We start from the raw sequence: 13,938 nt of genomic DNA, 5'->3' as shown, positions 1-13,938 counted from the left end.
TCTTTTTTTTGTTTTTTTGTGACTCATGTCAACATGAGTCACAACGCTTGATTGATGAATACCTTTGTTTTGTATCTGTGGTGCCAAAGTGTTTTTTTTTTTTTTTTTTTTTTTAGGATTGGCACACAGCATTCTTTATGAATGAGTTGGGGTTACAGATTTCGAAATCTATTATTTATTTATTTACTTTCAGGTTTGGTCCTTTGATTTTGTTTTCTTTAAATTAAATACATTAATAGTCGGATAATGATCATAGGTTTATTATAAATAATCGCAATTTAAGAACTAATGCTCTCCTTTTCTCCTTTTTCCTTCTGGAAAGTCTTGTTGGGCAGTTGATACTGATTAAGATGATATTTTATTTGATGATGGAAAATTACACGAGTTGTGGGTCCTCCTTTCAAATGAAAAAACATTTAACCCAAACACGTCACATGAAATGGGCCAGTAGGTAGGCTACAAGTGGATTTGGAGAATCATGTGATTGGTGAAGAATAATAATGTAGTTGATGCAGTTAGATGTCACTCTCTGATTCGGCCACCACTTGCAAGTCCAAGTGCCCTGTTTGGAATTGCAAGATAGTTGTCTGCATATGAAAATGTATAGCCACTACTAATTAGCTAATAGACCAAAACAATAATTAGCGTTTGATGTTATTTAGTTGAAGTTTTAGCAAAGTAATACTATAAAAAAATTAGATTAGAATAACAAAATATTTTTGAAGTTTTTATTTTTCTTTTTTTATTTAAGAAACGTATTACCTCCCTTTGTTAAATTTGACACTTTATCCTCATCATTATTTAAATATCTGGATTAAACTTTCTTCCTCTTAATTATGGAAATTAATAATTTAATTTATTTATTTTTATTTTTTTTAATAAATTGTGATTACTAAATCTTTTTTTCTTGAGAAAATTCAATTATTTTTTTTAATTCTTGGGAAAAAGTGAAAAGTGTGAAATTTAACATTCTTTTTTTTTTTGGCTCATTTTACCTTTTTTCCGTTTGCCCCACATTATAATTTTATTTCTTTTTTAGGATTAAATAATATTTGTAGTTTTCAATTGTACCCCTATTTGATGTGTATATATATCTCTATAAAATACTAATTAATGTTAATCAAATCTTGAAGTTAACAACTAACTAGCTGCTCTGTAATTTTGATTGCTTTCGTTATCTCATTAAACAATTATATTTGGGTTAGTTCAAGAATAATTTAATATAACGGAATAGTAACATAATTATTTAATATTAATACAAGTGTATATTATAAAAAATAAAGTAAAAATTAATCAGATCAACATTATTTTCTTAATCTGTTTGAAGGTAAAATTAAAACTATTTTGATGGGATGAATTATTAATTTTCTTCAATTGTTTGTTTTATATTGATATTAATTTGATTAAAATGGAAATTGAAAATAAATAATTTTTATAGCGGACCGCAATAAGTTTGGAAGTACGACTTAATGTTGTTATTAGTAAGAGTATTAATTTGATGTGACTTATTATCTTCACAAGAAAAAGTTTTACTTTCACTATTAGTCAAAGATTGAAACTATAGACCACTATGGAGGAGGATGTTTGTGAATATCCATTTCAACAAAATACAAATTTAGGCTTAGGGAGTAGGGATATAATCCTAGCCCGCCTCCGCACTAGATGGTGGAGAAGGAGTAAACGCAATTTTTTTTTTTTTTTTTTGGTTGAAATTTATAAACAGATGATTAAACTTGATGGCAGGTATCCAATGCCTTCTACGTAAACTCATGCGCAGTTTAAATTTTCACGAGGTGTAGCAAATTCAATAACGAAATTAATTTTAAATGGATTGGAACGGTAAGTACTCCCGTCTAGCTACCATGGGTGCAAGTTGAAATGAAAGAGCGCGCATAAAAGAAATAAAACGGTTAAAAAAAAAAAAAAATCATCCTTCCATTTTCATAGCGGGTAAGGACATACATGATTTACAAAAAGTACCAACATTCCCTCACATGGCACTGTCAAAAACAAACCGCTTTCAAGTTTCAACAACAGAGTCATCGTCCTCATTTTCCATTGGCTCATTCAGAATCCGAATCCATATTTCCCATAGCTTTCAAGCCTCTCGGTCTCTGCATATTGAAATTCAATCGTCAGCCATTGTTAAAAAGAGAGAAAAAAAAAAAACAATCAAAGCCAATTTCTACCTTATTTATGTTATTGATTTACATTAAGTAGAACTACATTATAATAATAATAATAACAAAAGAAGTTACCTTCTTGGCGATTTTCTTCTCTCTGACCTCGTACCGTTCTAGTGTCAGATCACACAGCCATGCTCCGGGACTTACAAGCTGCAAACAAAATCCCAATAAAATGAGAGCCAAGTCAGATTACGCTTCCTTTTTTCTTATTGATTAACCATCTAAATAGAGAGCATTATAAAATTTCTATCACAAAAAAAAAAAAAAAAAAAAAAAAAAAATCGCACGTTACAGAAAAACAAGGCCCACACCAAAGTGGACATTCAGAGTGGACATTATACCATTAGGTCCATCCAATTTTCCGCGTTCTGTCGTTTACTATTTGTTGATAAGCTTTTGTTCTATACTTTTTTAATCAATCACCGTACGCGTGGACACCATGCTCGCTTCGTATTCCCACAAGAAAAAGTTCCATTGTGCTAATTTTCCGAGGGATTATACTTGCCTTAGACGACGAATAAACCAATTAAAATAAAAAATTTTTAATCTATTTTTAAAAAGATTCATATTTTTATTTGTTTAATATATACATGAGTCCATGAACAAAGCTAACAAAGGCACAGACAGAACAGAAACCCTACTAGCTGGATCCACACCAGCTTCCCATCCAAAAATGACTGTAGTCTACATGTGGCCTACCACGTAGACGATGATTCTCCATTTGTTTTTGTCCTTTTCAAATTTCAATTGTTTTTAAAGCGTTTGTAATAATACTTTTTTTGCTGTAAATGCCAATTTTGCATATATATAAAATAAATAATTAGGTGTGGTCCCCACTGTCTCTCCGACTAATAACAAGCAAAATTATTAAAAATATTAAAAGAAATTAATTAAAAAAGTAAAAGAGTAAAAAATTAAGTAACGTTTTTCTTCTTCATACTATTATTTAGATATTACCCTAATTGAAATTATTAAAAACAATTTACTATTGACTCGCTAATCATAATAAGAAAATTCCAAAATATTAGGTCATAGACTGCTAATACACGTTTAGGTCACTGTTGGGTGCACATCCACACTTTAACTGCCACGTGTAAGTTCATCTCTAGCTTAGTGTCGCATTACACGTTTTCCCAGCTTTTCCAGCCAAAGAAAAAGGGCCCAAAAGGAAGAACAAATTCACGTAAAACAATTTTAATCAAAGTCCCTTCACCTCTCCAATCAACAGCTTAGTATCTTAAGAAACCCCAAATTTTCTAAAGAAAAAATTGCTGAAATTTCAAAAAACTAATTGCAAATTTTTGAAATTAGAAACCTGAAGAAAGAAAAGAGTGGCTTACATTGAGAGTGCGTTGAACGAATTTAGCTCTCTTTTTTGGTCTCTGGGGCAGCTTGGACCCCTTAAAAGCAATGAAATCTTCCTCTTTCTCTTTGTTAGTTAAAGCAATCACAAATTTTGGTGGCCAAACCACCGGTGGTGCCGCTTCTCCGCTTCCAGAAGACGAACCTCCTCCTTTCTTGCTATCATGCGCTGTCTCAGAAGATGCTCCTGATTTGTTATTATTATTATGATTATTATTATTATTCTTATTCTCATGGTTGCTGTTGTGGTGGTGGTGGTGGTTGTTATGGTTATTGTTGGCGTTTCTCTTATCGTGCGCAGCCCTGTCAGGCGAAGAAAGGCTTCTCACACCACCGTTACTCTGGCCTCTCATGGCACTGAGATTCTCAGAATTTCTGTCAAAACAAACATTAATTAGAACCATATAATAAAAAAACAACCATGTAATGAAAAACTAGCCAAGTAATGAAAAGTAACATTGAGATAGGCAATTTGGATAAAATTACGAGAATGACCTTTCCCGGCTGATCTAGATCGGTAGAAGGGTAGAGACTGGATAGAATCTCGACGGGTTGTTGCGTAGAAAATGGGTTAATGTTTGTCTTTGTGTTTTGTTTTGGGGTTTTAAAAGGAAGGGCAGGGAGTCGTAAATTTTCCGTTGTCCTGTATTTTTATTTTGGTTTTCGATGAAAAGTTAAAGATATTTTGAGAGGAGAAAGCATATAGTGGTGAGAGATTCTATATTTCTATTTCGGTTTTCTCAATTTTCAATCCAACATGAATAGCTGGAGTTCTTTTAGTATGTTCTTGGGCCGTTGGATTGAGTTCGTCCCATTTCGGGGTCAGGATGCATGTGAGATAAAAGGTGGACCACATTCCTAATCTAATCTAATGATCCGACGGTGTATGATTGGTTCTGATTAAAGAATCTTTTGTGGACACGTGGAATGGAAATGTCGTCCTTACTATTCCATTCTGTTAGTTACTAGGAGGCGTTAGGAGCAATGCATCAGAAGAAGCTTAATAAGAAAAGTCAAAAAAAGACTCCAAACTAATTCAATTTATATGTCATAAAGTAGATTGAATAAGAAGAATAATGATAATGCTTTATTTTTTTTATTATTATTTCATTTTCTATATCTCCATTATTAGAGTAGCTGAACTGGTTTTTTTTTAGAGATTAATTTAACTCATGAACCTGAAGCATATTAAGAATTCAAACCCTAAACTAATTTAGTTGCGATATCTAAATCAATAACAACTTTACCAATCCAGGGGAAGCATAAACATTAAACAATGTAGAGGACAAGATGGACAATGTTCCACCAATTCTAATATCTTAATAGAAAAAATCTAAGCTGGAGAGTGGGCAAGATGTGCGCACTCAATCGCTCTTACATAAGCTCAGCTTCCCAACCATAAATATGCGCCCATTATAAGCATCCTGCATCATCTTTCCCCAGATAAGCAACAATTTTAAATATCCAAACCGCTGTTCGGTTCGATTTTTTTTTTTTTGGTTTGAACCGTTGCGTGTCCCCCGGTTAGTATTCAGCCTACATGGAATTTTGGGGATCCAGTGTTTGCCATCCAATGCAAGTACTGGCCTTATCCTTTTCCCACTCCTACCAAACAAATTGCACCTACAGACCCTTATCCTAACAGAGAAAGACAATTTGATTATTTATTTATGCTCACAAAAACTTTAGGTACTAAACTTAAGACGAGGTGAAGGCTTTTCTAGATATACTGACATGGTAAGACCGGAACAGTGAAAAATTGAGAAGTGGTCCAGTAAATACCAACAACCGTTATCCAACCCACCCCATCGGAAAACCCAAAGCGGACCCTGTTTTTTAAACAGACCGAACTGAACACATGGCGTAATTTTTATATGATGAAAATCACGTAGATCTACTCAAATATGGCGAGGGATCTGTACCTGAGAACACGCTGAGGTGGAGGTGGCGGTGGTGAGGATGGACGTTGACGGAGATTCAAATATACATTGCTTTGATTGCTTTGATTAGAATTGTTATTCGTTGTACTTGGCTGATTAGAAGTCTCTTTATCGGCTCTGACGACCCGGCGGTCAACCCGAACCGTAGTTCGATGGACCGGAGTGTTGGAATCGTCCTTCACCTGGATCTTCATACACCTTAGGCGTTTCCGGTTACCCCACTGCAAGACGAAATCCGACGTCGTTTGCTTTGCGGAATCTGAAATGGCTCTTAACAACCCATCGGCGCCTCCGATTTTATGGTTATTGTTGGTGTTAACATTGTTGTTGCTTCTTAAATAGTCTTTTTCCATCTTTTGCACACCTGTCCCATTCCAACAAAAGATTAATTTAAACAAATTTAACTTTAAAAAATTGAAGATAAAGCAAGTGTTGGTTTTCGCTTAACAAAGGCCAACTCCGATAACTAAAACAGCCTCCTCTGCAAATTCTACAGAATTCAAACAAAAGCAGTCTGTGAAAAAGAAATAAATGAAGAAATTAAAACAAGAAGGAAATTGGAAAAAGATTCCAATCCAACGGCTAAGCCTTTTCAAGGTATAAACTATAACGATTGGTATCCGTCTGATGAACAAATGATGTCGAAAAATTATGAGAGAAAATTCTTTGAAGAAGGAAAAAAAATTGAAACTAAAGAGAACGTTCACTTTAACAGATAGAGTCAATCTACAAATGGATCCACCTCATTTTAAGTGGTTTTAACATATGGGAAAGTAGAACATGCAAGAAAATTTCTCCAAACTGTGCTTGGTTGCTGAGAAAATTTAGAAGATGAAAATTAAGAAAATCCAGACCTTGAATTCTCAAAGATTCATTGCCAGGAACAGAAGGAAACTTGAAGTTCCACCACTAAATTGAGCCTGGAATCAACAAGCTTCCTTTTTTTTAATGCTGGAAATTTTTAAAACCAAAGCGAATTTGTTTCGCCATAGTTTCCTCAGAAACCAAACTGGAGTCATTGGCTACGGGAAGGAATTCACCAAGCACAGATGAATGTCATCAATCAGAAAAAAAATATTAAATCCCAGAAAATAATTAATAAAAAATAGTCTAAAATGATTCTTCAAAGGAAAAATGGTAAAACCAGGAAATTGAAAAAAAAAATCTAAAAACTGAAACAAAAGACACTCATCAGGAGAGAGATGGTAATTGAGAAGCGTTGAAAAAGGAAATTGGCGCATTACCTGAAACTTCAATTCGTAGAAGAAATCTTCGATTCTCAATTGAATTTAAGACCCGGAAAACTGAATTTTTTTTTTCTTCTCAGAAGCTGCAGATTGCAAAGGAAATAAGGCAGGTGAATCAGAGCTTCTTTTTTAGCAAGGGAAATGCACACAGAGAAGACGGGGAAGAAAGAGATTAACCAGCGGAGATTTCCCATAAACTATAATAAACAACCAATCTAAAGCCAGAGTTCAAACCCCAACTGGAATTCTATGATTTTGGTGGAAGAAATGACCTACATGAGTATATTACATAGGTTTTGACGCGGTGAACAAAATTTGCAAGTCCTCAGGCAAATTGTACGAATCTATGTCAGATTTTCAAAAGAATGTGACATCTCGAAGTTTAAATCCTCGACTCTCATGTCAGATTCCGATCTTTGTATATCCATAAACTGATCTTTGTATCTTATAATCTGTAGATAAATGGTCCAAATTCCTTCTAAAGCTGCTTAAGTCTCTTCAAAATGTATCTGTAAAACAGAAACAAGTCAAATACCATTATTTCAGAGTGTAAACGACCCAAAAATTAAATATAAACGAACTCCTTTTCAATTACCTTCTATCTGTGAATCTAAACGTATAAACCCAACTTTCACAATTCTCAATCGGCTATCAAAATTAAAATTAAAATCTCATCCAGTGGAAATTCCTCGCGAGAGCACCTTGAATTCCCAACAAATGTGCCTGTAAGAACAGAAATAACAAAATCAATTTACCAATCATAAATCCAGAATTTCCACTAAGTGAAACCGACGGAATCATATTCGGTTCTCAATTACACACCTAAAAGCCTCTCCACTCTAGTAGCTGCAGATCCTCAGCATTTATTTGTTCAATTCTCGTCAAGTTCAATTCAAATCCCTGTTTGGTTACCGAGAAGGAGATGAGAGAAAAGCGAGAAAATTCGCAGAGAAAAACAGAGACAGAATACAGAAACAACAATACTACGAACAGGAACAGCTTCTTTTTAATTGAACGAAATGCTCTCTTCTTCAAACCCAAACTTTATAGCCATCTTCCTCTCTGTTTCAGCTTGCCGTTCAACACAACACATTTTCTGATCGTTGATCTGATTATCCAACCGTCAATATTGCTCCTACTTTGAACCGTCAAGTGTGTCCATTCTGTGCCCCGTTACGGCGTTTTCCTTACCGCTTTTGTTTCGTTTGTCCTCTACAGTAAGCCTCAGGGCTCTATAGAAGTCTAACGGAATCTTCAAGAGATCGTTAAAATTTAAAAGAAAAATATAAATATAAATTGTTTTTTATAATAATATAAAATATATTTTTCTCGCAAACTAGCGTGGTGGAGAGTACGTTAACCACGGTTACTTTTGTGACAGTTTGGCAATGTCATCACAAATTTGAAGGTTTTTTTTTTTTTTTTAGTATAAAATTAATAAATTAATAGATAAATGGTAAAGCAGTACATTAACTTGCCAATCTTCTTAGCTGCATTGGAGTAAAAATCTCGAGTTTAAATCATTTTTATTCGAATGTAAAAAATTTATACTAAATTAATAGGTTGAAAGGAAATATTATCTTTATTGTATAGCTCTAATTTTATTTTTGTTTATTAAACATGCTAATGATAATTCAAATTTAGAATTGTCATCATCAAAAAAGTTATTTGTGATTATAACTGGGCGCAAAATCTTGCCCAATTATCCATTAACCAACGGTTTCATAAATTAAAATTTCATTTATTATATAATAATTATTAGAAGTGTTAAAATGGTCCATAAATATGCTAAAATAGAATGTAAATAGGTTCATGAACGGTTGACCCATATATGAAACAAATCGTATCACGAATTGACTTATTTAATATATTCAACGTGTGTTTATTTTATATATATCAAGTGATTTATATGTACTATACATGTTGAGATTTTTAATTTAGGTACGATTCATTTAAATAATTGAATTATATTTAATTAAATATTTGACTTAATTATTGAATAGATGGTATGTATATTGACATTAATTGTATCGCGTGTAATTAAAAATCACTCATGCTATTAATATCATTAATGAACTTATACGTGTATTTTTATCAGCATGTGATAAAATTAGAACAGTCTGCAAAACAACATTTAACTTTTGTTGCTACTATATTGTATGAATGTAAGTCCATAAGGTAAAGATTCTCGAGTAATCTGCGTACCATACAAAAGCTGTGTCAATGGTCCATTTTAATTTTTTCACAAAAATAGTCTAACTAATGTACTTAACAGTATTTTTTTTTTATTTAGTATAATAAGGAGGTTTAATCCAACACCTTGTTGGTTTACCGATAACCTTTTTAATAATTCACACCTTCAATTAATTTTTTTTTGTTTATATACTTAAATAAAATAAAATAAATTGAAAAATTGAGATGCCGCTATAAAAAAATATGCTGCACTCAACAGGCCCCAACCCAAGAAATCAACTACCGGGCCTCTTTCCATCTTTCGGCAAAGGCTATTTTAGTCCGAGCATACAAAATTTTTTCGTTTCGCCTATCGGACCAGAAAAATAAAGGAGAGGATCTGCAGTTCGCATTATTTGGATCCCAAAATATCTCCAACCTTAATTGCCCTGTCTACGATTAGGGTTTATTTCGAATTCATCAACTGCTTTAATATAATTCTGTAAAACAAGAGAAGGTAACATATATATATTTCTCTTCTCTCTTTATTACTTTTCAATATTTTGATATTGTTTTTGTTTAATTGCTGTTTTATTTATCTTAATCATACTTTAATTTTTTTCTGGGCTTTATCGTTTAGGGTTTTTCTGTAGAACTATCAAGTCTGTTGTTGTTATCACATTCAAATATGTTTTGATTTCATGTTTTCGATACAATATTTAGGGTTTATTTGATTTTTTCATTCAATTGATTATATAGCTTACCTTCGATTTTTCTGGCGTTGGTGCAGTACAGGAAATGTACAACGGAATAGGGTTACAGACTCCAAGGGGGTCAGGGACCAACGGATACATACAGACCAACAAATTCTTTGTGAAGTCAAGGACAGGGAAGGTTGCTCATAACACTAAAGGATTTGAGGGCGATCAGGGTACTGCTGGAATCACGAAGAAGCCTAACAAGGACATCCTTGAGCATGACCGCAAGCGGCAAATCCATCTCAAGCTTGTCGTACTTGAAGACAAGCTCATTGATCAAGGATATACTGATGTTGAGATTGCTGAGAAGCTTGAGGAAGCTAGGAAGACTTTGGAAGCAGCCTCAGCTGCTGAGGAAAGTGGAGGATCCGCTGCTGTGGTTTCCGATATGAAGTAAGTAATCCCTGTCTTTAAATATATAATTCAAGTATTGTTGTCAGGTTTGTTCCTATCTTGTTTTGTATGCTTGTCTATAGTGTTTTTGTATCCTATTTATTTTATTATCCGGTTGTGTCAGATTGGTTGAGATTGTTTTAGTCTTGGATGCATGGGGATCTTACCAATAATGTCAAAAATGAGTTAAATTGCAAATAGGCATTGTTGCACTAATGCCTGGTGAGTCGGGATATATTTGCAGTCAGCGGTGAAGTTAGATTCTGCATTTTCTATATCTTAAGATTTTGGGATTTCCTTTTTCGGTTTGACGCACTTGATGATTGTGGTGGTTATATTATATGCTTAGCAAGTTATGATCTTATTTTGATATCAAAAGAAACTAAACTTAATGGCTTCATCAGGGTCTCTGATACACAGTCCCATCAAATTGCTGCTAGGAAGGAGAAACAGATGGAAACATTAAGGGCTGCTCTAGGAATCAGAATGTCTGAGCCTGATGACCAAAATGCTGAAGTCATTGATGATGGACTACAAAATGGTAGAAAGAATGGCCCAACTGATGATAGCAAGTGGAGTGAGAAACATGAACATGCCTTTTTGGACAGAGGTTTTAGCCACAAGAAACGTTCTGTTGAAGACCCAAATGCTGAGAAGGATGATAAGAAAAAGAGTAAGAAGAAAGAAAGAGATGAAGTTAATGATTCAAAACCCTACAAGAAGGGAGAAAGCAAAAATAAAAGTACTCAGGATGATTCATCAGATACGGATAGCAGCAGGAAGCATTCCAAAGCGGTCCAAAAGAAGCATCGTGGAGTTAGAGAGGGAAGTGATGGTGAGACTGACACTGACTCCGACTCTGACTATGGTAGGAATAGAACTTCAAAGAAGCATGAGAAAACCAGAAGACATGACAGTGATAGTTACGATGACACCGATTCTGACAATGGGAGGAAGAAGCATAGGATGTCAGAGAAATCCATGAAAAGTAGAAGACATGACAGTGACGGTGATCGCACTGATTCTGACAATGGGAGGAGGAAGAAGAAAAAAACTTTACATAAATTAACGAAAAGCCGAAGATATGAAAGTGACAGTGATAGTTCGGCTAGTGATGATGGCTCTGATTCTGAAGATGGTAGGATGAAAAAGGGAACTCTGGAGAAACCCATTAAAAGCAGAAGACATGACAGTGGCAGTGATGTTTCTGCAAGTGATGATGACACTGATTCTGGCAATGATAGGAAGAAGAAGAACAGATCTTCAGAGAAGCACAAGAAAAGTAGAAGACATGGCAAGGACATAAAGGATTCTTCAACTGATGATGATGATGATATTGGCAAGGTCATCTCCAAACAGGAAGTTGAAAAATCCAATAAAATCCGTAGGAGGCACGAGTTTGGTGATGATTCTAAGTTATCCAAGCACAGAACTGAGGAGGCGAAGCAGCTTATGAAAACAAGTGGACGGCATTATTCTGAAGATGACTCTGATTTTGATGGTGAGGCGGGAAGGAAAAAAAGACCTCTTGGCAAGCTTGGAGATGAGCAACATGGAAGGTGGAAGACAGAAATGGATGATTCTATTTTGGATGATCGTTGGAAGAGTGAGGACATACATGGGACAAGCAGCAGAATTCGGAGCAAGGTTGATGAACCCCAGCATGAAACTAGGAGGAATGATAATGACCATGAAGGGTATGGAGGGGAGAAAAGGCATACCAGGAATGAAGTGGATCGTAAAAGAGGAAGATACCAAAGAGATGTAGAGGATGATGGGTACCGGAGGCGTGAAAAGGAGGAACCCCAGCGTGAAAGTAGGAGGAACGATAGTGATCATGAAGGGTATGGAGGGGAGAAAAGGCATACTAGGGATGAAGTGGATCGTAAAAGAGGAAGATACCAAAGAGATGAAGAGGATGATGGGTATGGGAGGCGTGAAAAGGAGGAACCCCAGCGTGAAAGTAGGAGGAATGATAATGATCATGAAGGGTATGGAGGGGAGAAACGACATACCAGGGATGAAGTGGATCGTAAAAGAGGAAAATACCAAAGAGATGAAGAGGATGATGGGTATGGGAGGCGTGAAAAGGAGGATGATGATCAACAGCATGTAAGTCGAAGGCATGCAAGAGGGGAAGAAAGGGACCGAAGAAGCAAAGGTCATGATGATTGGGATTACGAAGGGCGTGTAAGAGAGAGGAGGTCCCGTGGGGATGAAGAGGAAGCACATGGAAGGGAGAAGAGGTACCACAGGGATGAGGAGGACTGTAAAGAGAGAAAGCATGAAAGGGATAAAGGGCTTGATGACAGGTATGGAAAGCATGTAAAGGTTTATGAAGACCAACAGGATGGAAATCGAAGGCGTAGAAGAGGTGAGGAAGAGGAGCGAGGAAGTTTTGAGAGGGAGAAACAAATGGATCACTCCAAGAGAGCAAGATATGACGATTCCAGGTCAAATGAGAGGAAACGGTTCGAAAATGACAAGCATAATGATGATCTGTCCAGGCGTCGGGACTGAGATGGCTATAGTTTGTGCAGTATTATGACTGGTGACTGTCCTCTAGAGATATTTCTTCTATTTGCTTCTTTTTTTTTTTTTTTTTGGTGGTTCACTGTGCTGAATTTCTTACCAAAATATTTTGAAGCCTTATTCATGCTACAATTTTCATAGAAGTGTTTTTGGCTGGTGGGTCAGTAGTAGATCATAAAACAGGTCTATATGTTTAATGCAAAAGGTGTATTGCTGTGTCTATGGATATGTTTTCAATGCATGCAATTATTGAAACTTTGTGGCATTTGTCAATGTTTATTTATCTTGAATAAACTTGGGATTTTCTGAGTTGGGAGTTTTGGATATTATTCCTAGAAACAATGAATAATGTATGAGTTCGTGGTGCTTCAGATTATAAATTATATGAAAAAGTAATATTTGAAAATAATCTGATAAGTGGTTTTTTTATGTACTGAAGTACTAAGGCACTTTTTATGCATGCACCTTATTGTTCATTTGCATATCAATAGATTGGATAAACTTGCACTTTTGAAGAAACCATGAACTAACTCATTGAACTCATCATTATGAAGGAAAAAGGGATGATTAGCTATGGATGCTATTGCTTTGCATGATTGATTATGGAGTTCCTTTTACTTGGCTAAGGTTGATTTTATTATTTCAGTGTTGGTTGCAAAAGGCTGGTTAAATGGTCACCAGACATAATACCTCGAGAAAATGGAGGACTATCTATTGAATTTGATGGAAGACGCATCGCATGAGTACTGCAATCTCGTTAATTGTGTTGCATCCTTCAAGTTTCAGTCCATACGAGTGTATCAAAAGTTTGTTTATTGTAGAACAGAACCTTTATCTTGATTTACATGTCTAGCTGATTGACTTTCTTGGTAGAATAACTTGTAATATGCTGCCTTTGTCAGGATCATAAGGATTGTAATGTGCATGTGCCGATTATATTATGTTTGGTTCCGAGTTTATGATATGGCACTTTGTTATTTAGCCATGATCTGAAGGTTGGTGTTGCTTTCATGGAAAACCAAGTGAGAAAATTTTGCCACTGTTAATTAGTGGTAAGATGATCTTTGAATGGGATTAAGATGGCATTATTTTGCATATAGCGAGGAGCGAGTTTTCAATGTTTTGTTTTGATGTTTTTATTTTGAGTAGAGCAAGAGATAAAAAGTGACAGAGACAGTATTAGACTGGTGGAAGGGAAGAATGTCTCCTAGTCCTGGCTCTCGGATTTTTCCATTTTTACTTCTTGAGGACGTAAATTGGATTCTCCTTCACTCTCCTTCACTCAACTCCAATATGATAAAATATTCTCCTTCACTCTCCTTCACTCAACTCCAATATGATAAAATTC

General features: G+C 35.1%; 2 protein-coding genes across 4 annotated transcripts; one reads left to right on the top strand and one right to left on the bottom strand.

The window, feature by feature from the left end:
- Positions 1-1,910: 1,910 nt before the first annotated feature.
- Positions 1,911-7,878, bottom strand: LOC105638178 (uncharacterized). 3 transcript variants are annotated; one of them, XM_020680846.3, is made up of 9 exons: positions 7,727-7,878; positions 7,558-7,635; positions 7,331-7,458; positions 7,012-7,244; positions 6,733-6,818; positions 5,471-5,852; positions 3,527-3,923; positions 2,259-2,336; positions 1,911-2,114 (listed from the first exon to the last, which is right to left on the bottom strand). In XM_020680846.3, exons 6-9 carry the CDS (start codon positions 5,839-5,841, stop codon positions 2,064-2,066), a joined length of 897 nt encoding a protein of 298 aa, XP_020536505.1. In that variant the 5' UTR covers positions 5,842-5,852; positions 6,733-6,818; positions 7,012-7,244; positions 7,331-7,458; positions 7,558-7,635; positions 7,727-7,878; the 3' UTR covers positions 1,911-2,063. The 3 variants fall into 3 exon arrangements, with proteins under 3 accessions (XP_020536505.1, XP_012077328.1, XP_089581163.1); XM_012221938.4 differs by having other exon boundaries at positions 7,558-7,870; XM_089725037.1 differs by lacking the exons at positions 6,733-6,818; positions 7,012-7,244; positions 7,331-7,458; positions 7,558-7,635; positions 7,727-7,878 and adding an exon at positions 6,343-6,490.
- Positions 7,879-9,223: 1,345 nt separating this feature from the next.
- LOC105638177 (pre-mRNA-splicing factor) lies at positions 9,224-13,575 on the top strand. The gene is made up of 4 exons (XM_012221937.4): positions 9,224-9,424; positions 9,698-10,058; positions 10,463-12,609; positions 13,237-13,575. Exons 2-3 carry the CDS (start codon positions 9,706-9,708, stop codon positions 12,576-12,578), a joined length of 2,469 nt encoding a protein of 822 aa, XP_012077327.1. The 5' UTR covers positions 9,224-9,424; positions 9,698-9,705; the 3' UTR covers positions 12,579-12,609; positions 13,237-13,575.
- The last annotated feature ends 363 nt before the right edge of the window (positions 13,576-13,938 follow it).

The sequence above is a fragment of the Jatropha curcas genome, chromosome 8 (genome assembly GCF_041381405.1).
Source record: "Jatropha curcas cultivar XTBG-Jc1 chromosome 8, XTBG_Jcur_1.0, whole genome shotgun sequence".
NCBI classification, from domain to species: Eukaryota; Viridiplantae; Streptophyta; class Magnoliopsida; order Malpighiales; family Euphorbiaceae; genus Jatropha; species Jatropha curcas.
This window is presented reverse-complemented; position numbering and strand designations above follow the sequence as displayed.

Coding starts and splice junctions, on each gene's coding strand:
- LOC105638178 (XM_020680846.3), bottom strand. CDS start 5,841: ATGGAAAAAGACTATTTAAGAAGCAACAACAATGTTAACACCAACAAT. Junction 3,924..5,470: donor CCACCTCAGCGTGTTCTCAG/GTACAGATCCCT, acceptor TTGTTTTGACAG/AAATTCTGAGAATCTCAGTG. Junction 2,115..2,258: donor AGAAGAAAATCGCCAAGAAG/GTAACTTCTTTT, acceptor TTCAATATGCAG/AGACCGAGAGGCTTGAAAGC.
- LOC105638177 (XM_012221937.4), top strand. CDS start 9,706: ATGTACAACGGAATAGGGTTACAGACTCCAAGGGGGTCAGGGACCAAC. Junction 10,059..10,462: donor GCTGTGGTTTCCGATATGAA/GTAAGTAATCCC, acceptor TGGCTTCATCAG/GGTCTCTGATACACAGTCCC.